This window comes from Aulostomus chinensis, chromosome 17, assembly GCF_037954235.1.
Source record: "Aulostomus chinensis isolate RoL2024-O1b breed Wild chromosome 17, RoL_Achi_v1.0, whole genome shotgun sequence".
NCBI lineage: Eukaryota > Metazoa > Chordata > Actinopteri > Syngnathiformes > Aulostomidae > Aulostomus > Aulostomus chinensis.
This window is the reverse complement of record NC_141336.1, coordinates 9,530,527-9,551,017: the sequence shown is the minus strand read 5'-3', so window position 1 is coordinate 9,551,017 and position 20,491 is coordinate 9,530,527. Positions and strand designations below refer to the sequence as shown.

At 41.9% G+C, this 20,491-nt stretch overlaps 1 protein-coding gene across 2 annotated transcripts in view; it reads right to left on the bottom strand.

Moving 5' to 3' along the window:
* Positions 1-859: 859 nt before the first annotated feature.
* Positions 860-20,491, bottom strand: part of dcaf5 (ddb1 and cul4 associated factor 5) — a 37,428-nt gene continuing 17,796 nt past the window's right edge. Inside the window, exons 6-10 of one of the 2 annotated variants that reach the window (XM_086183258.1) lie at positions 14,813-15,026; positions 6,497-6,563; positions 4,478-4,605; positions 2,846-3,560; positions 860-2,749 (exon numbers count right to left, since the gene is read on the bottom strand). In XM_086183258.1, coding sequence (XP_086039384.1) covers positions 2,253-2,749; positions 2,846-3,560; positions 4,478-4,605; positions 6,497-6,563; positions 14,813-15,026 — 1,621 coding nt within the window. In that variant the 3' untranslated portion in view covers positions 860-2,252. Of the gene's footprint in view, positions 3,561-4,477; positions 4,606-6,496; positions 6,564-14,812; positions 15,027-20,491 lie in introns of both variants that reach the window. The other variant, XM_086183257.1, reaches the window with a different exon arrangement.

The following is a 20,491-nucleotide window of genomic DNA, read 5'->3' as shown; positions in this document are numbered from 1 at the left end:
CGGGGATCAAAACCGGATCCCTCTTGCTGTGAGGCGACAGTCCTAACCACTGCACCACCGTGTCATAGGGTCTCACCAATAAGGAATTTTGGAGCCAAGACCAAGGATAGTATCAGACGACCAAGTGATTGTCAGCCTCGTTGATACCAATATGTCACCACCGTATCAGGAGTTGATTGTGTATAAGTACATGACGTGATTGTTTGTATTATGTTGTGCAGGCTGCTAATCGCACCCGAACTGTCAAGGCTGAATGACGAAAACAACAGGAAAAGACGACCTGACTGTGCAGGAGGCAGGACTACTAATCAAGAAGTGTGATATGCATGAGTGTAAAATTACGTATGCTAAAAAAGGTGTGGCTTCAAGTATATATTCACTGTTAATATCTTATTCAGACTCTCTTGCACTCTCACGTTGCATGTAGTGGGGTCTCCAGATATATCTGTCTGCTTTGCTGTATGAAATAAAGTGTTGATTTGTCTAAAGCAGACGACTCCGGTTGATCTCTTCTCATCAACGGACCCGGTGAAGTCTGCAAACTTCAACAGTATCCAGCTGATATTTTCAAGAGATAAAATTGATTCAGTGCATTAAATTAATTTGAACCAAGGTAATTTTCCTTTGCCAGCCAAATGGAGGCTACTGCAAACACCCAGTGGAATATTTTGGTATCTTCCTCATTTTTTTAATTGAGGTGAGAGGATTTAAAAGCCAACATCTGAGGCCAAAATTGTCATTTAAGTTACTGAAGAGAAAATTAAAAAAGCAATTACTCTAGAAGACAAAAAATGTAAAAAAAAAAATAAAAAATGGATACATCAAAATGCAACATAAAATACACAAGTATTTGGATTCTTTTTTTATTTTTGCTGAGTGAATAAATACAACTCACTGAACTTTTAAAGATAGGACTGTAATTGAAACTTTATTCTTGACCTCACAAACAAAAGTGGTAGTCTTGCCAGGAAATGAATTTAGCGGCTCCTTTGGAGATTTTGATCACATCACATGTTCCCTCAGGAGATGGAATAGTCATGGTATCTATGAGGTTCAAATTCATGTTTTTCAGTCTCTGGGGTTAAAAGGCAAGCTTTCAACTTCAGGTCGGGAAATTGAAATTAGAATTTCATGACTCCTTAAATCTTCAGAGGAGGATTGTGTGATACGAGATGGAGTGATGACTTTTCATTCTTGCCTTTGATGCAGTTTTTCCAGAGGAGCATTGTCATATTCATAGATAGTATCCATCAATATGGGGAATGGAAAGCTTTAAAATTGTGGCATTTGCGATTTTCAGATCACTGGTGTGATTGTCAGGTGATGCATGTATTATTTTAGTCTCTAAGTGGCAGAATGATGATAGCACCTGTTCACATCATAAAAGCATTGACTTCTTTTGCTTTTGTTAATACAATAGCCTACTCTGTCTGCTCAGGGTCACTCCTTTCATAGGGGAGATGCCTTGTTGCTGTAGCAACTTGATCAGCAGTCAGTAACAGAGAACCCAAAACCTATAATGTGATTCCATTGTTTCAGAAAGTCATTATTTTATCACTCAAAAGAACAGTAAAGCCAGGGGAAAAACAGTTACAGCAAAACCACTGAAGAACAAATTATTCTTTAATTGAAAGAAAACCAAATGGCTTGCTTGTAATGGTACCCAGGGGCTGAATAATGAGACACAAAGCATTATTTCAATGCACAGCTTCAACAAAAGTGTTCTCCTTTACACTTTCGAAGGAGACGCAGTCAATTCTTCAGGCTTCCTGAAGCAGCGAAGAATCATTTAAAAAACAAAATAAGCCCAATCAGATTTATGCACAGAGTGAAACACAAGAAATCAAAAAGTTGCAAAGCTTTTATCATCCTGTCTGTTGTTCTAGTGGTTGGAGGTGTTCCAAGTCCTGGATGGAGCCTTCTGCAACAACTAGCGTATGAGACAAAAACACTTATGCTGCAGGAAAATAAATCGTGCTTCACGTAAAATATTTTTGTTCTAAAACAATATTTGCTTAATATTAGCTTATGTTTTTTTATTTTCATCTTTTACAGTCATCTGTGGTTTAACCTTTGGAAAGATGACGTTTGATTTGCTTTTTTTGAAATTAATTGCGTTTTCATTATCAATTCCTTAATGTGCTACTGCACTAGTTCACGTGACATTAAATCATACAGCCGAGTTGTACAAACCCATAGAAACCCACTTCCTTTAACAAATAACCTCTTTTCAGTGATGAAAGAAAGATGTATTATGTTTTTAACTTCTTCTCTGAGGGGGAGGAGCCTGAATCACCCTCGCCCAATCCGTGAGTCCGTTTCAGAGAGCTCTGTGCCGGGCCTTTTTGAGAGGATGACCCTTCTTTCTGTTCCCCCCCGGCATTTTCCCCTGACTCTGACATGACGTGGATGTTCTCACTTGTGTAGCCTTGTGCCACAGTCCGGTGCTGACCATTCACACCAGGGCTACATCTGCTGCTACCATCTACAGCCAGTGAGCTGGTACACGCCTCTCCACTATCATAACCCTCAAAAGCAGTATCTGGGGCAGCACTCCCATCAGTCCTGTGTTCATCAAGTGACAAAGACGATGCTGCTGGATGTCTTTCCAGTTCAGTCCTGTCGCTCCCATCAACATTCTCTTGACTCTCAGGAGACATTATTGGACTTGGGCAGACAAAGTCCGAAGGGCTCAGGCATTTGTCCTCATCTGCGGTGCTGCCCATGTATGGTTTCATCTGTTCCTCAGCTGACGAAGAGGAAGACAGGTCATCGATTGAGATTGATGGGTAACTGCAGGAGTCAATCGCTGAAAACAGAGCCTGTACAGACTCAGGTCGCTCACCAGCTCTAGACACCACATGCATGCGTCGCCGCCTCATCACGTTACGCCGCCTCACTGCGCTGCGCCTCTCCTCGTCATCACTACTGGAACTGGAAGTGGATGAGGAGGAGCTAGAGGCTCCAGCAGGAAGTGAGGGGGAAGAGGTCGGACTGGACAGTGTGGAGTTGTCTCGAGGGCTTGGTGAGCGAGGTCTGGGCATGGGGTCAAGCCAAAACTCACTAGAGTCTGAGTCCTCATTCACCAGGGGGCCAGACTGATGCTGCTGATGTCTGCTGTGTCTCCTGGGCCGCTCCTCCCCATCCATCCCAGCATTGTCTTCCCCTCCTGAGGCCTCAGGTCCAGCCAGGGAGGAGGAGGAGGAGGAATTGTCAGAGTCACTGTGGGGACCAGCAACTGAGGGAGCCGTGGGAGCTGTATGTATGGCTCGGGTGGTGCGGCGGCCACGAGCGTGGAGCTGCATGATGGCCTCTTCGCTCAGGTCGCTGTCAGAATCAGAGCTCCAGCCCTCAATCTCTCGTCGCACCAGCGAGTCAAAGAAAGCCATCATGCGCGGGTCCTCCTGGATGGACTGGCTGACATAATCATGGGACAGACCACTACCACTGTTGAGCACCAGGCTGATATACTCCTCGTGGGTGTAGAGGCTGCGGGACTTGTCCTCTACACGGCCCTCCAAGTCACCAAGACTGTCAGGCTGCTGATAGGGACTCCACACCTAGGATAGGGTGAAGAACAAGGAAATCTAAAGTTTTACAATAGTTATGAATGGTTTACCTAGTAAGGCAATGGGTTTTGCAAGATCATGTTACTTAATCACCTGACAAAACCATCTTGTCAGGCTTCAAGTTATCAGTTTGTCCCTCGTGGTTTGTTGATAGAGGTGTGGTTTTAGCACAACAGTGATAACTAGTTCAAAAGAACAATGGAAGCTTCTGAAGAAGTTAGGGTAGATGCTGCTATGGTATCGTATTAGAACTGGATAGTATTCCTTCTTTTAAAGAAGACCAAAGAACACCACTGTTGGCCTTTTTCTAAGGAAAGCTCTTCTACCGCAGAAGTACTTTTTAAGTATAAGAGTCTGCCTTTTTCCAAATTGTTTGTGTGTCAGGTAAGGAAATGGGGGTGGTTCGAGAGAAAGAATAAAGGAAACAAACTGGATAAACAATTTTGACTTTTAAAATTCTTTGCACTCTTCTTCCACATTTTACTACTAGCAATGGCATGAAGATTCTTTATTCAATCATTAGAAAGTTATTCATTCAGCTACATAGCTTTGTGACATAATGACTGATAACTGACAGTGCAACGGTTATAAATAATTGGATTCAGACATGTAATGTTGATTCGACTTGACATGGAATCTTTTTTGGTGACTTGGACAACTGGGGACTTGAGACTGACTCCCACTCAAGAACTGGTGACTCAAATACACACCGCTATTTGCTGAACATCTGAGGATATATGAAGCTTAATCTTAGACAGTGTTAAAACTGTTATATCATCCTACTGTTGTGTATTACCCCTCTTTCTCTCTTGCCACACTTTGGGCCCTGATTTAGTCTGTGAAAATCTTACATTTCACCAAGCCTTCTCGGGGAAAAAAAATCACCCAAGTGCCATTCTGTTACAAACCTTGATGACTTTCTCCACACCAGAAGAGCAGATCATGTAGGTGTGAGGGTTGAAACGGACCTGGTTCACTATGGAACGGTGACCTTTAAGGACCATGAATGCCCCGTTCACCACACGGCCAGGACCTCCTTAAAGCAAAAAAAACAAGGACAAGGAGTTTGCTTTGTGTACTGAAATATTCAACCTGCTTCCAGAAAAGAAAAGAAAAAACAAAAAACAAAAAAACACCCAGACTGAAATACAAGAGCAGTAACAGGAGTTATGTAACCCTCATAGCTTGCCCTTTGTCTGACACTACATAAATAACTAGGCCTGGTCCAAATATTTTTTAGTTTGAGGAACTCCAGGGAACGTAAATTCATTAAAAATGTTGCTCTGAAGACAACATTATATGGCACACCTACATGCAATTCTTAATTTCTTTTTTTTTTATACTTAAGTTTTGTTTTTGTTTTTAACAACAGCATATAGTACATATATAACAGTCACAGTTGTTGCCATGTCTTCATTATAACAATTTTATAGGTTACATCAGCATTTATTAAATTTTTCTTGGACGGACGGGAGCAGTCGGGGTGGTCTTGTTAGAGGCAGGAGGGAGAAAATAAACCATCACTTATGTTCTCGCATAGACAAAAAAGTTGTCCATTTTAACCATCTTGCAGCATACAAATCGCTTTTCAGCCGTAGTAGGAATGTCAATCTTTCCATCTCATGGATCTGTTCAACAATTCCGAGCCATTCATCCACAGTAGGTGGGTCATTTTGAAGCCATTTCCGAGTTATTGCTTTTTGAGCAGCAACAGTCAGGATTTTCAGTAGGTATTTGTCACTGTTTGTCATCCCTCCTGGTAAGTCACCCAAATAGAGAACTAAACATGACGGTGGGATCTGTTGTCCAAGAATTTGCTGTAGACACTTACAGATATTTCTCCAAAATAAATGGACAACTCCAAAAGATGTGGAGGTGATTTGCTTCATCATCCATACAACCTCTCCAACATCTTTGTTGTGAAGCTGCCAGATAAGGTTTCATTTCAGGGGTAATGAAATATCTCACAAGATTCTTCCAACTGAATTCACGCCACTACATAGAGCAAGTTGTAGAAAAGGTAGTCTCGCATATGTTTTCCCACTGTTCAGTAGTTATGCTCTCTCTCAAATCCTTTTCCCATCTCACTTTAATATATTCTGTGGTATTTCCCAAGTTTTCAATAATACCTTGGTTATGTTTGAAACTATTGATTTAGTACCTTTAGTATAACAATCCTTAATTTCATCGTTGAACTTTGGTATTCAGTTAATTTGTTCACATATGGAACAATCAAACTACTTTTTTCAGCTTCTCATATTAAGATCCTACATGGACAACATTCTGGATTTCTTCTTTTTGTCTGTTATTCACACTGTTTTTAAGTGGAAAGGCTCAACTTGAAAAACAAAAACAAAAAAAATAACAGTTTGGAATGAGAGTTTTTAAAGTTTGGATGTTAAGTCAGTCAAATACGATAGAATAAACACTGTTTAACAGAGCATTGACCTCTAAAATAAATATATCTGCTTTTTTACCTATTGATACTTACGCAGTCATACAGTACATATCTAAAGAGACAGCAATTAGAAGCAAAGTAATCTATAGAATACACCCCACATGAAAAACTATTGTAATGGTCTGATGTGGATACAGTATGTTGGCTAAATGACTGGAAGGCATATTTTTTAACAATTGAACAGAGAGAAAACTGAAAGAACTGCTGACAAGTCCAAATGGGGCTAAAGGCAACAGCAACTGGTACCACTTTTGTTTTGCCTACTCAGACGCCACTGAGATCTTTAACCTTGAGGAGCAAAAACTTGTCTGATAAATGATCCAGTTTAAATATTAACAGTGCTAACTTAAACAACTAAAAAAAAAACAAAGGATGAAGACATCTAAATTCTCCCCTTAGGACCAAGGGCTACAACATTATACAACTTCCTGTATACATGCAGCCAGCGTTGACAGCCTACATAACTCACCTGCTTCTGGATCCTTCGGGATTTTCCACATGTAGAGGTTGAAGTCGTCTGACCCAGATAAGATGTACTGCAGAGAACAGAGGGACTTTAGTCTGCTCTATTTCAAACAACCAAACTTTCCCTTAAACCTCAAGAAAAGGAGTCAAGCTGATCTAAATACACATAAATAATGAGGGGTTAAATAAAAAACACTAGATCATATCATGCTTTGTCTCCTAATATCACACGTCCTCATCCCCACTAGTCAACTTGGCTTAAACGGTGTTACTTCAGGTAAGATTTGACAAAACAGATTCTTTGTTCTTATACGTACATGTTTCAAGGCAACATTGAAATTTTTTCTTGTCATGGCATTTATTCATAAAATCTTGGTGCCTTGATGTTGACATGACCAATGTTAAATTTATCAAACACCCTCCATATACAGGCTATTTTAACTAACAGCTAACACTTATCCTCTTGAGCAGTAATGCCAAAACTGTTTACAGTGCATGGTCAAAAGTGAAATTGAATGGTGTGCTATATCCCAAAAGGAAGCACACCATTCAATTTCAATTTTGGCCCTGCATTGTATGATGCAAGGCACCAGCTGCCCCTACGACCCTTCATGGATAAGTCGTATAGAAAATGGAGCCCTGCAACGGACCAGCGACCCAAGGGTGTACCCTGCCTCTTGCCCAATGTAAGCTGGGATAGGCTCCAGCCCCTTTACAAATAAGTGGTATAGAAAATGGAGGGATGGATGAGCACATTTTTTAATGATTTTATCATAATAATGATAATATTAAGTATTGCTCATGAAGATAGACATTCCAAATATTCCATAAAAATGTGTCTTTGTACTTTCCTTTGTATTCTTTTTTTTTTTTACATTTATCTTCAAGTGGATTCTAGCCAAGCATTATTTTACCATTTGTAATTTTGTATTTATGTTTGTGTGTCCAGTTTTGATGTTTTGCAAGAAGGGAATAGTTTGGGGCTATTTTATCTGCCAAAAAATTGAAACAAATGTCTTACTTTCCTTCTGAATGTATTCTGCTGGTCTCTTCCCACTTTTTGTTTAAGGGACTTGAAACATTTGGCAGTTGAATAGGTTTGAATGTGAGCTATCAATTCAATGCTCTGTTGAAGTGATAGAAAATGATTACTCTCAGATCTTAACCACAGGCTTTAAACTCAGACCACAGTTGCTGCAAGGTACACCAACACACTCTGAAGTGAACACCTGCATGGTGTGTCTCATCTTTCCAGTACACATGTTGAAATGTCACACCATTAACTCCCTCCTTCTCTTTTTCCCAGTATTTTCACTTGACAAGTAACCAACCTTTTCCGTTGGTTTCACACCAGCCTGGGTAAATCCACCCCAGACCTGTGGCTATTCCATGCTTTGTAACATGTTAGTTTCTCTTGCTACTTCTATATTTCTTCCCAAACTGTGTGACATCTCAGCCATATACTGAAATTGAGCTCATGGAGTTTTTTAACCTTGTGTAGCTTCAATAATTCAAGTAAAGAAAAGGCGCAAAAATTTTAAATGGCAATGATTAAGCATTGATCACTGATTAACACTGCTTAAAAAAGTATTATTAAAAAAATTCAAATTGGACCGATTTTGACCAAACTTTCAGTGATTCAATTTTGAGGCCAATCTGTGTCATCTAGCCAAAAATTACCTGTTTTTATTTTTATTTTTTTTCCTTTTTACTTAGGGTTCAGCTGAGGTCTTAAGTCTCCAAGGACTTACTTGTCAGCAAAATGCTCTGGAGAAGCAGAGTGCCCTCCAGTTTTAAGAAGAAACCAGAGAGCACTCTGCCTCTCCAAGGAATTTTTGCATCTCCAAGGCATCTGCTATGAGCTGTGAGGGAATTAAACTATTCTAACAGTGAGGGACAATATTGGAGAAAATAACATACAGCCAAGTCAGTGGAAAGGAACAATAGGCCACACACATGAAATGTTCTTACCCACTACAGTTCTTTTTTCTCCCTCAAATTGTACCTCTAAATGTAAGTCACTCATTCTTTAATGCTATGAGAGGTACACCATAGATGTCAGCAACAAGGAGCATCCAATAGCCATTTGGTTTTGCTTTATGTTTGCCAGACTAGATTGAGGGATATATATTAAAAAAAAACAACAGAACTCCCAAAAGTAAGCTCATTCTTTAAAAAATACCCCACAATATTAACTTACATCTTTTACTCTGAAATACAGTCAATGCAAAGGGCAAGTCCATTTAAAAATAAATGGTATGAAACAAGGCAGCTCAAGATGGGAAGACTTTAGGGCACCCCTGTCTGACAGGGAGGCAGCTGTTCTGTGTTCTCTCCTCCATTAGCCAGGTATGATCCCAATTTCGCTCACTCCATCTCCAAATGACAGAGTCACCATTCTAGCGTGTTTATAGGACATAAAACTATTATCTTAACTACCATGCTGGTGTCGTGCAAAAATGACGAAGGACAGTGGACAGAAATGTCATATTTCTGCACTTGCTTGCTGAACAGGTATTTAGATGCCAACATTTTTTGGCTTTTTACTTGTACTGTGGTAATCTCTGGTTTTGCTCAAGTCACCACAGCTGCTCTGACTGCTTTCCACTCTGTGTGTTTAGAGATGATCTCCCTGCCCTCAGAGAAACTGCTGGGAAACTGCAGCGCAATCCAATGAGATTACCCTTTAGTACTCCAAATTGGCCCTAAAGATTTTGACACATGTTGACACACAGTAGTACAAACATGATTTTGTTATGCTGAAAAGACCCAACTTCCTGGTTGACCAATGAGATTTTGTTTTCAAAGGAGACCATAACAACTATTATTGTTTGATTGACCAATCATGTTGGACACTACAGCCCTAAATAATTACATACTATCAATATAAACCATGCTAAAGTAAATAAATTTAATGAAAACCATTTAGCTATATCTCTAAATATTACTAAATATGTACTACCTGAGCCTGTAACATTAAATGTATATGAAGTCTGTGCCACAGATTTAAGTCACAGCATGAAGATGAAGACAGTTTACATCCAGTAGAGGAGCAGATTCAGACCAGCTAGTCTCAGGTGCCTCCTTAAATTATGAAGAAAGAATAATTTTTAGTAGACTTCATGAGTGCTACTGACCCCGGAGGATAATGTTAATATACTGAACTTGATTTCAGGGTGAAGTAACGACAGAGGAGGACCTACTAAAGGCCACTGGCAAAATCAATTGTGTTTTGTCAAATCCCAAATTCCCAGTTTCACAGAGGGAAACAGTATATTGTTCCCTTTTCTACACTTTCTATTGCTTCCACATGTTACCAGTGTTCTTCCTGTTGAGGATATGACCCCTGAAAACTGGTATACAGGTATGGAGAAGCTGTCCACTACAGGGCTCTGGTCAGAGAACACTCTTCAGTTACCAGATTACTTTAGGCTCTTTACTGACACAGACAGGGGTGCATAACAAGTTATAGCATATCTTCTGCACCATTTCTGCACCTGTTAAGTCAACAGCATAACTGATGATACAAAATTAAAGGCGGTAGCGGAACAACCCATCCTTTCAAAATAAAATTTCAAAAATAATAGTCTGTGAACATAAAGAATTCACAACAGCCGCCCCTGCATTTAAGCAGCAAATCTAAAAGATTAGAAGTTCTTCAAGTGTCATCCTCAAAGGCAGGCAGCTGAATCAGTTGAGCAACTACTTTTAACTGGTCTTGTGTTGACCCTTCCAAAGAGCCAGTGAGCTCTTGGAAGTGATGGGTCAATGATCAGGATGACAGAACTAACAGCTAAGTTATCTTCCACTTCTATCAAGTGTGCAGGGTAGGCAAGTAGCTCCGCGTGAACTAATTACAAAATTGGTCCACAAGCACCTGACAGTGGTGCTATCTCTGCCACCTCATGAATGCTGGGATGTAGGCCACTGTGTGCAGTAAGTCAGGTGTGATGAAGTCAAGGTCGCCTATATCAGCTGAAACAGTGATGAGACTAGTGGTCTCAAGTTAAAGATTCCCCTCCACTCCAACAAAGGTTGTGTATACAGGACGTTTTCAGAGACTGCTTGGCCTTTGATGGGTTAAACTTGAAATTGATCTGATACTCCATCAGCTGCTTTTCAGTTGTGGTTCCATGGCTGCGACGGCCTCATGGAGTTCCCACTCAGCACCACGGAAGTTGTTATCACAATCAGACAATATTTCCTTAGATCGGCCCTGTCTTGTGATGAACCGACCAAGAAGCCAAGGAGTTGAGGAGCTCCATGTGAACTACACGTGAGACACTTGAAGATGGCACCCCAGCACTTTTCGGTCCTCCTGCCTATCTTAACCAGGTAAGGCCCAAAGCAATCAACAACTATGAAATAGAAAGGTGAACAGAGAATTCTGAGATGTTGTGGTGGTAAGTCCACCATCTGCAGGGCCTTAGGCTGAGCTATTCATTACTGGCAGGATGGACAGTGGAGTTGGTGTTGTCTGATGGCCTGTCGACCTTCCAAGATCCAATACTGCCTTCGCAGTTCTGGATACACCCGCTTTGTGACTGGGTGCTGCAGATATTTATCCATGTCCTTAATGAGAAGCTTTGTTGCTGGGTACCTTGGGTCTCGCACAATAAGATGGATGTCTCCTATACATTCTCTGCTGTCCTGAGGAGGCATGTTGAAGAGTCCCATTCTGAAGACAGGCTTGCAAATACAACTGTGGCTAGGAATAGATTTCTGCACTTTAAGGGCAGTAACTTCTCCTGGGAGGCTATAAGCTAAACACCCCCTTAATAGTAGCATTGCTGCATATCTGTAACTGATGGGTTAGCTGTACCCTTGGTCCATGGCCACCCCTTGACGTACTTGTCAAGTTACTTCCACCAATTCTTTCCACATACCAAATTGCGAGCCATTGGGGAGACTCAGGTTGGACTGTACTGCTGTGAAGCAGTAGAAGGTGATGCATTTCAATTCTGATGAGCCCACTGTTGTCGCCTACTCCGGCTTCCTTGGCCAGTGTTTAGCACTCTGTTAGAGGAACAGGGGCTCTTGGCTCCAACAACTAAGCCACACCAAATCCAGGGAAGACTCCCCCCTAGTTATGTAATCTGCTAGATTATTGAGGGTGTCTATGTTCCACTAAGCCTGATAGTCAGTCAACTCATGTATCTCTGACATGTTGATTCCAACAAAGACCTTGTATCTACAGAAGTCTGATTGGAGCTACTCCAGTACTGTGGTGGAGTCAGACCACAGGGTTCTCTGCAGGATGGTGAGTATTATTTCAGTCTCTATGAGTGTGGCCAGTTGAGCTCCAGACAATGCAGCACAGAGCTCGAGGCATGGCATAGATTGTTGTCTACTGGGGCCAACCCTTGAACTCATCACAAAGGAGGTGTGAATGATATCGCCTACTTGTACTATGAGGAAGACCACTGCCCTGTATGCCCGTAAGTGAATTGTCATCTTTGTAGCATCTTTTCAGGTTAAGTCTGTTCCACCAGGTCTAGAACTGAAGCAACAATCTCTGTACTTTGTTGCTTTTTTTGTGGGTTGCCTGTGGGGAAGATTTCAAAGCTGACCTTGGAGCCCCTGAGGTGCATAAGGTCTGTCCTCACAGTGCACAGGGCAAGAGTCTCACATTGACCATCCAACTGGAGCTGCAGGACAGTGGGTTGGTAAAATCATAGTCCATTGTGCCCCATCATCTAAGAAAGCAAAGGTCTCCATCAACTCAGACTTGTGCAGCAGGACCGGGAACACCTTTAAGATTACTTTGATGGAGGCAATGCTGGGTGTACTCGACTCGACTGTCTGAGTCCCTTGATGGTGAGTAGTCAGAGTGATGTTGAGCTACGTTATGGATGACCTAGAAGTGAATGCTACCACAATCACCATAGGTTTTCTTGAGGTTGTATAATTCTGGCTTATTGGCATGTGCACATTTCCAGCAGTGCCGTCCTTCTGCTATCTACTTGTCCAGGTCTGCCACTAACTGATGGACGACTGATGTAGTGTTCTTTGCTGTTGGAGAACAGGCAATGTCACTTATTTGGTTTCTTGTTATTGGATGATTTTGTATTACTGGAGGCATTCAGTTGAGTTGGCCCTACTCTGTGATACACAGCTGCACTTTGATGGTTGCCCTTGAATGGGGTCTTCTCCTTCCCATTACCTTGAGGTTTCTCTTGTTAGTAGTGTTGCACCAGTCTGCTGGAGAGGCACTGTTTCTGGGTCCATTCAAGTCCTGCTGGTTGTACGGTTGAGGCTTGTGCTGTTGAGGTTGCCCTGTAAATGTAGATACTCGATCTCTGTGGTGCTTCCGTAGCTTATTGAGTAACCTGTAGGACAAAGCTCTGGATGTGCATCATCAGGCTTCACATCGAGCATGGTTAAAATGGCTGCTACTTCAATTTGTATAAGCTGGAGTGGCTGACCGTGCTGGAGCTAGAAGGCTTGCATACCTGCTGAGTATGGTTGGCGGCAGGACTAATCAATCATCTGTGCTTTGGGCAGTTTGAGGTGTTCCAGTAGCATAAGATAATTTTACTTCTTTGTCAGCTCCAGATGAGGTAAAAGCAGGATGTCTGAAGCCAGTTTCAACTTATCAAACTTCCTTTCACTATCTTTGGAGAAGACAGGGATTTGGAGTTTTGGCATGCCATACGATTGGCGATGTGGCAGACCAAAGGTGAGTGGGGCTACAGCCTGACTCGACTGAAGCTGTGACTGAACAGTTGGAGATGAATCAGTCAACACTGGAACTGTCAATGAATGCTGAGGGGGAACTATTGTTGTAGGCACAGGAGACTAACAAGGTAGGCCATAATTTGAGGAGACCTGAGGTATTACTTGTGGCAGATGATGTTGTACTTGCGATTGTAGATCTTCTCCAGTGCAACCATAGCAATGAGTTAGCCATGTAGTCTGTAACAGCAGTGGGGCTTGCTTGACGGGACATTGCAGGCCCAGGAATTGGTGTCACCATGCCAGATGAGATGGTTGAATGAGGGCAGCCTGGACACTTTGTTGAGGTTCAGTGTATTGGTGTGATTGCAGAGCTTGCTCCCTCCCTTCCTGTTACAGGGGTGTTATTTCTCACCTTTTTCTCACTCCCTTCTCGAACAGACATGCACGCTGTTCTGTGTCCACCAGGGGCTCCTTGCGGTGTGCTCCATGAGATATATTCTGGTTAACTGGTGAGAGATGTATGAGGGCAAAGCACTGAAGGTGATCGTCTGGGTGCAGGTGTAGCACCCTTCCAATTGTGATGATCTTATCTACCTTTTCTTCCATTAGGAAGGATGAGATGTGTTGCAGCAGCTCCTGGCAGTGATGCTGTTAGTTCTCATACTGCTGTAGTCTGCTGCTGAACTGAGCCACTTCAGTACTCTTCTCCCTCTTGCTCCTGGAGATGAATTCAATGAGTTTCGTCGTGAAGTAGTATTAAGAATGTCACCTGAGCTGGGGCTGTGCAAGGCTTTACGTCTGTCCAGAGGCTGCGTCTGCTTGATAACTGTCTTCTGCGGCTCCTCTGTTCCTCTAACTCGCTTGATAGGGCAGGAGGAAAGGGCATGCTGAGGACTGTAAGCAAGGATGTAGTCCTTAAGATATCTGGGGGTGCGGAGGCGCCTTGCATGATGCTCATGAATCTCAGGTTGAGGTGGAGATGCAAATTACTCTTCTAATGACATTTTCTGCTGTGGTCAATTGATCTGGCTTGAAGGACCTTTGTGGGGGATAGGACCTCTGATAACTATGGAGAAACTGACCACGACGTGGCTCAGTCAGAGAACACCCTTGAGTCATCAGATTAGTTTAGGCTCTTTACTGACAGAGCGCAGGGGTGCATAACAAGTTACAGTATGCCATAAATGACTTCCACACCTATCAATCAATGGCATAACTGACAATGCACAATTAAAGGAAGAAGCGGGACAACCTGTCCTTTCAAAATAAGTCTATGAAAATAAAGAATTTTAAACACTTCCATTAAATAATCACCAGTCTCCTTTTGAATTTATTTCTTCATCTGCAGGCTCTGCAAGACGCTAAATTACACTCTTGAGGACACTTTGATGGATATGAATGTGCATGAAATGAGAGATTTAAAATATCTTGAGTAACACATTACCATAACTGTATATTCTCAGCATGGAAGCCTTACACCTCACAAGACTTACAAGCCTCATGGTATCTTGAAATTTGAAATCTATAGCTCAAACTCTGTGTGCCTTATGTTTTGCATTTCTGTTCTAATACTGGTTACCACCAAGCTGATAGCAGTAGTTCCATATTAGATGCGTCAGATTTCAATGATCTGATGGCCCACCTGATCTTTGTCCCCAGCGAAGCAGCAGCTCTTCATGGTACAGGAGTTGAAGTATCCCTGGTTGTCGAACTGGAAGCTGGGCAGGCGGGAGTGAAGCTCATAGAGCACAGGCGGCAGGCGGCGACGTAATGCCAACAACTGGGTGCCTGTGCTGTTGAAGCGAACGCTCATGGCACTCTGAAGGGACATGCTGCCCCCATAGCGGAGCAGTGAGCTGAGAAGTCAGAGAGTGAATATCAGAGCCAAAGGAGCAATTTCTGTCAGCTAATGCTTTACGTTATATTCCAAATGACAAATATGAGCTTCAAGAAGAACATATCATCCTATTCTAGTATCTATTCTATTCTATTTAAACTTGAAATTCTCTTGTTGGTGATGGATATTTGTCCTCCTTATACATTAGTTTCTTTTAGGTCCATGGATATAAAGTGATTACGGAGTACAGACCAGTTTGGTGGGTGGACAAGCTTATTACATTAATTCTCTGTATTGTTGTTTCGAATGGTTTGAAACACTATATTGTTCGAAAAAAAGGGGAAGAATTGGGTAAAAAAATGCATAAATCTAGGTCCAGGCACTCAAGGAAGTTTGAATAATACATCCAGGGCTGCCCACACATTTACTCTTGGAGGGCCACAGCTCAAGCTGAATTGTGGTCTGGGGCCAAAAACAAACACATAGAGTTGTTTAATGCCTTTTCTCTGTGTACCACCATCTCAGCCTGGGCCATCAATGGGCAGACTAAAATTATTTTAAAAGTAGCAATACGTGTCAGCTTGCACATTCTTCAAGATACAGTTCTTTCTCATTGAATTAAAGGTCTATTATTGAAATGTCCTTGTGTTTTTGATCAGGATTATTTATGCATTTCATTGGACATTAATAATGTTTTCCTGATTTTTTAAAGGACTACCAGTATTGCTGTGAGAGAATTCTCAAGAAAAACAAAAGATAGCACATATTTAAGTGAAGTAGCAAGGGTTTACCTGCCTTCTTGTCTTCAATGTTAAACACTGAAAATGATCAGACTCAAGCAGAACTCATTTTATGCAAAATCACTAGAATGAAATAGCTAGATGTAACATTAGGTGACTTGCCAAAGTGAATATGACACCGATGACAGGCAATCAAACAAAATGCTCTAACTTGAATAAAATTACAGGTTTTGGAATTGTTGAATTTGTGATGTATAATGAAAGTTTAAAAAAACTCAAAACATAAAATTGGCTGGGTTCTGTTGGACAATTTAAAGCAAAAAATACCATAAAGCTTTACATAGTACTTTCCTAAAGTCACAGATGATGAAGGATCCATCAAAACACCATTAAAGCAACTGTATATCCTGAGAAATTATTTAGAATTTTCTGGATAATAATAATGCTCATTTTATATATGATTTTAATGAAATACAATTCAACTATTATTTTTAGGACCGGCAGGGACGAATCGAGAACAGGGACTCTCGAACTGTGGTGCTACATGAGCTCCCTCAAGTGGAACACAGAGGGATCCCAGAAATATTCTTTGGAAAATGAAAAAGTAAAAACATTGTGAAACAAAGAAAAATATCAATAAAGTAAATACTTTTGAATGAAAACATATGAACTGAATTGGAATCAACAATATTTTTTCTGTAATATTTGAGCATCCTGAGCATGATGTTCCTGCTGCTTCTTAAGTTGGAAAAAAATGCAAGATACTGGAGAGGTAGACTCAAGTAATCTCCTGTATGAATTTATTGTGTATGTGTGTACACATACATATATATACTGTATACACACACACACACACACACACACACACACACACACACACACTGCTCAAAAAAATTAAGGGAACATTAAAATGACATCCTAGATCTGAATGAATGAAATATCCTTATTAAATACTTTGTTCTTTACATAGTTGAAAGTGCTGACAACAAAATCACACAAAAATTATCAATGGATATCAAATTTATTAACCCACGGAGGTCTGGATTTGGAGTCACACTCAAAATCAAAGTGGAAAAACACACTACAGGCTGATCCAACTTTGATGTAATGTCCTTAAAACAAGTCAAAATGAGGTTAAGTAGTGTGTGTGGCCTCCACGTGCCTGTATGACATTCCTACAATGCCAGGCCATGCTCCTGATGATGTGGTGGATGGTCTCCTGAGGGATCTCCTACCAGACCTGGACTGAAGCATCCACTAACTCCTGGACAGTCTGTGGTGCAACGTGGCATTGGTGGATGGAGCGAAACATGATGTCCCAGATGTGCTCAATTGGATTCAGGTCTGGGGAATGGGCGGGCCAGTCCATAGCATCAATGCCATCATCTTGCAGGAACTGCTGACATACTCCAGCTACATGAGGTCTAGCATTGTCTTGCATTAGGAGGAACCCAGCGCCAACCGAACAAGCATATGGTCTCACAATGGGTCTGAGGATCTCATTTCGGTACCCAATGGCAGTAAGGCTACCTCTGACGAGCCCATGGAGGCCCCCCAAAGAAATGCCACCCCACACCATTACTGACACACTGCCAAACCGGTCATGCTGGAGGATGTTGTAGGCAACAGAACACTCTCCATGGCATCCCTAGACTCTGTCACATGTGCTCAGCGTGAGCCTGCTTTCATCTTTGAAGAGCACAGGGCGCCAGTGGTGAATTTGCCAATCTTGGTGTTCTCTGGCAAATACCAAACGTCCCTGCAAGATGTTGGGCTGTAAGCACAACCCCCACCTGTGGACGTCGGGCCCTCTTACTACCACTCTCATGGAGTCTGTTTCTGACATTTGAGCAGACACATGCACATTTGTGGCCTGCTGAGGTCATTTTGTAGGGCTCTGTCAGTGCTCCTCCTGTTCCTCTTTGCACAAAGGTGGAGGTAGCGGTCCTGCTGCTGGGTTGTTGCCCTCCTACGGCCTCCTCCACGTCTCCTGATGTACTGGCCTGCCTCCTGGTAGCGCCTCCATGCTCTGGATACGCTGACAGACACAGCAAACCTTCTTGCCACAGCTCGCATTTATGCGCCATCCTGGATGAGCTGCACTACCTGAGCCATCTCTGTGGGTTGTAGAATCCGTCTCACGCTACCACTAGAGTGAAAGCACCTCCAGCATTCAAAAGTGACCAAAACATCAGCCAGAAAGCATAGGAACTGAGAAGTGGTCGTGGTCACCACCTGCAGAACCACTCCTTTACTGGGGGTGTCTTGCTAACTGCCTATAATTTCCACCTGTTGTCTATTCCATTTGCACAACAGCATGTGAAATTGATTGTCCATCAGTGTTGCGTCCTAAGTGGACAGTTTGATTTCACATAAGTGTGACTGACTGGGAGTTACATTGTGTTGTTGAAGTGTTCCCTTTATTTTTTTTTAGCAGTGTATACACACACACACACACACATACATACATGCACACACAGATACATATACATACATACACACACACAGATACATACACACACAGATAGATAGACAGACAGACAGACAGACATTTATACAGTGGGGAGAACAAGTATTTGATACGCTGCTGATTTTTCAGGTTTTCCCACTTGCAAAACTTGTAGAGGTCTATAATATTTATTACAGGTACTCTTCAACTGTAAGTGATGGAATCTAAAACAAAAATCCAGAAAATCACATTGTATGATTTTTAAATAATTAATTTGCATTTTACTGCATAAGTATTTGATCAACGATCAACCAGTAAGAATTTCTGCTCTCACAGACCTTTTAGTTCTTCTTTAAGAAGCCCTCCTGTTCTTTCCTCATTACCTGTATTAGCTGCACCTGTTTGAACTCGTTACCTGTATGAAAGACATCTTTCCACACACTCAATCACCAAACCCCAAACTCTCAATAATGGCCAGGACCAAAGAGCTGTGTAAGGACATCAGGGATAAAATTGTAGACCTGCACAAGGCTGGGATGGGCTACAGGAAAATAGGCAAGCAGCTTGGTGAGAAGGCAACAACTTTTGGTGCAATTATTAGAAAACGGAAGAAGTTCAAGATGACGGTCAATCTCCCTAGGTCTGGGGCGCCATGTAAGATCTATCCTCGTGGAGTATCAATGATCATGAGGAAGTTGAGGGATGAGCCCAGAACTATACGGCAGGACCTGGTCAATGACCTGAATTGAGCTGGGACCACAGTCTCAAAGAAAACCATCAGTAACACACTGCGCCGTCATGAATTAAAATCTTGCAGTGCACGCAAGGTCCCCCTGCTCAAGCCAGCGCATGTCAAGGCCCGTCTGAAGTTTGCCAATGACCATCTGGATGATCCAGAGGAGGAATGGGAGAAGGTCATGTGGTCTGATGAGACAAAAGTAGAGCTTTTTGGTCTAAACTCCACTTGTCGTGTTTGGAGGAAGAAGAAGGATGAGTACAACCCCAAGAACACCATCCCAACTGTGAAGCATGGAGGTGGAAACATCATTCTTTGGGGATGCTTTTCTGCAAAGGGGACAGGACGACTGCACTGTATTGAGGGGAGGATGGATGGGGCCATGTATCGTGAGATCTTGGCCAACAACCTCCTTCCCTCGGTAAGAGCATTGAAGATGGGTCGTGGTTAGCTCTTCCAGCATGACAATGACCCAAAACACACAGCCAGGGCAACTCCAGACCTGAACCCAATAGAAAATCTTTGGAGAGAGCAGAAGGTCCGTATTGCCCAGCAACAGCCCCAAAACCTGAAGGCTCTGGAGAAGATCTGTAGGGAGGAATGGGGCAAAATTCCTACAGTGTGTGCAAACCTGGTCAAGGACTACAGGAAATGTCTGATCACTGTAATTGCAAAGAAAAGTTTCTGTACCAAAAATTAAGTTCTGTTTTTCTGATGTATCAAATACTTATGTCTTGCAATAAAATACAAATTACTTTCTTAAAAAATCATACAACATGACTTTCTGGATTTTTGTTTTCGATTTTATCACTTTCAACTGAAGAGTACCTGTGATCAAAATTACAGACCTCTACAAGCTTTGTAAGTGGGAAAACCTGAAAAATCAGCAGTTTATCAAATACTTGTTCTCCCCACTGTACATATATCCACACACACACACACACACATATATATATATATATATATACATATCTATAGATAGATATATCTATCTACATACACTACTCACAGTAAGTTAGGGATATTATTATTTACATGAGTTATTTTCCTATTTGGTCTGAATTTGAATGAAATAAGTAAAAGTTCCCTTTGATATTACTAATACTGAATAAGAAGAAACACCATTTTCATTAGTTTAATATTTATTACCCCAAAAATTTAGAAAATAACAAGGATAGCCCCAAATATCAAAAACTGATAATGTCAGTAGTGGGTGTTTCCAACATTTGCCGCAATGACAGCTTGACAGCGACGTCTCATGCTCCTCACTAGCCTCATGATGTTGTTCTGAGGCAATGCATTCCACTCTTCTACAAGTGCTACATGCAGTTCTGCCAGGTCACGTGGGGGTGGGGTTACGATCATCCAGTCTCTGCTTCAGCTGGTCCCAGACGTGCTCTATGGGGTTCAGGTCAGGGGACATTGCTGGCCATACCATATGAGGCACTGCGACTTCCTGAAGTCGAGCTGTGACAATTCTGGCACGATGTGGTGGAGCATTGTCATCCATGAACAGCAAGTTGGGGGTGTGCTGGCGAAATTGGGGGATGATGATGGGT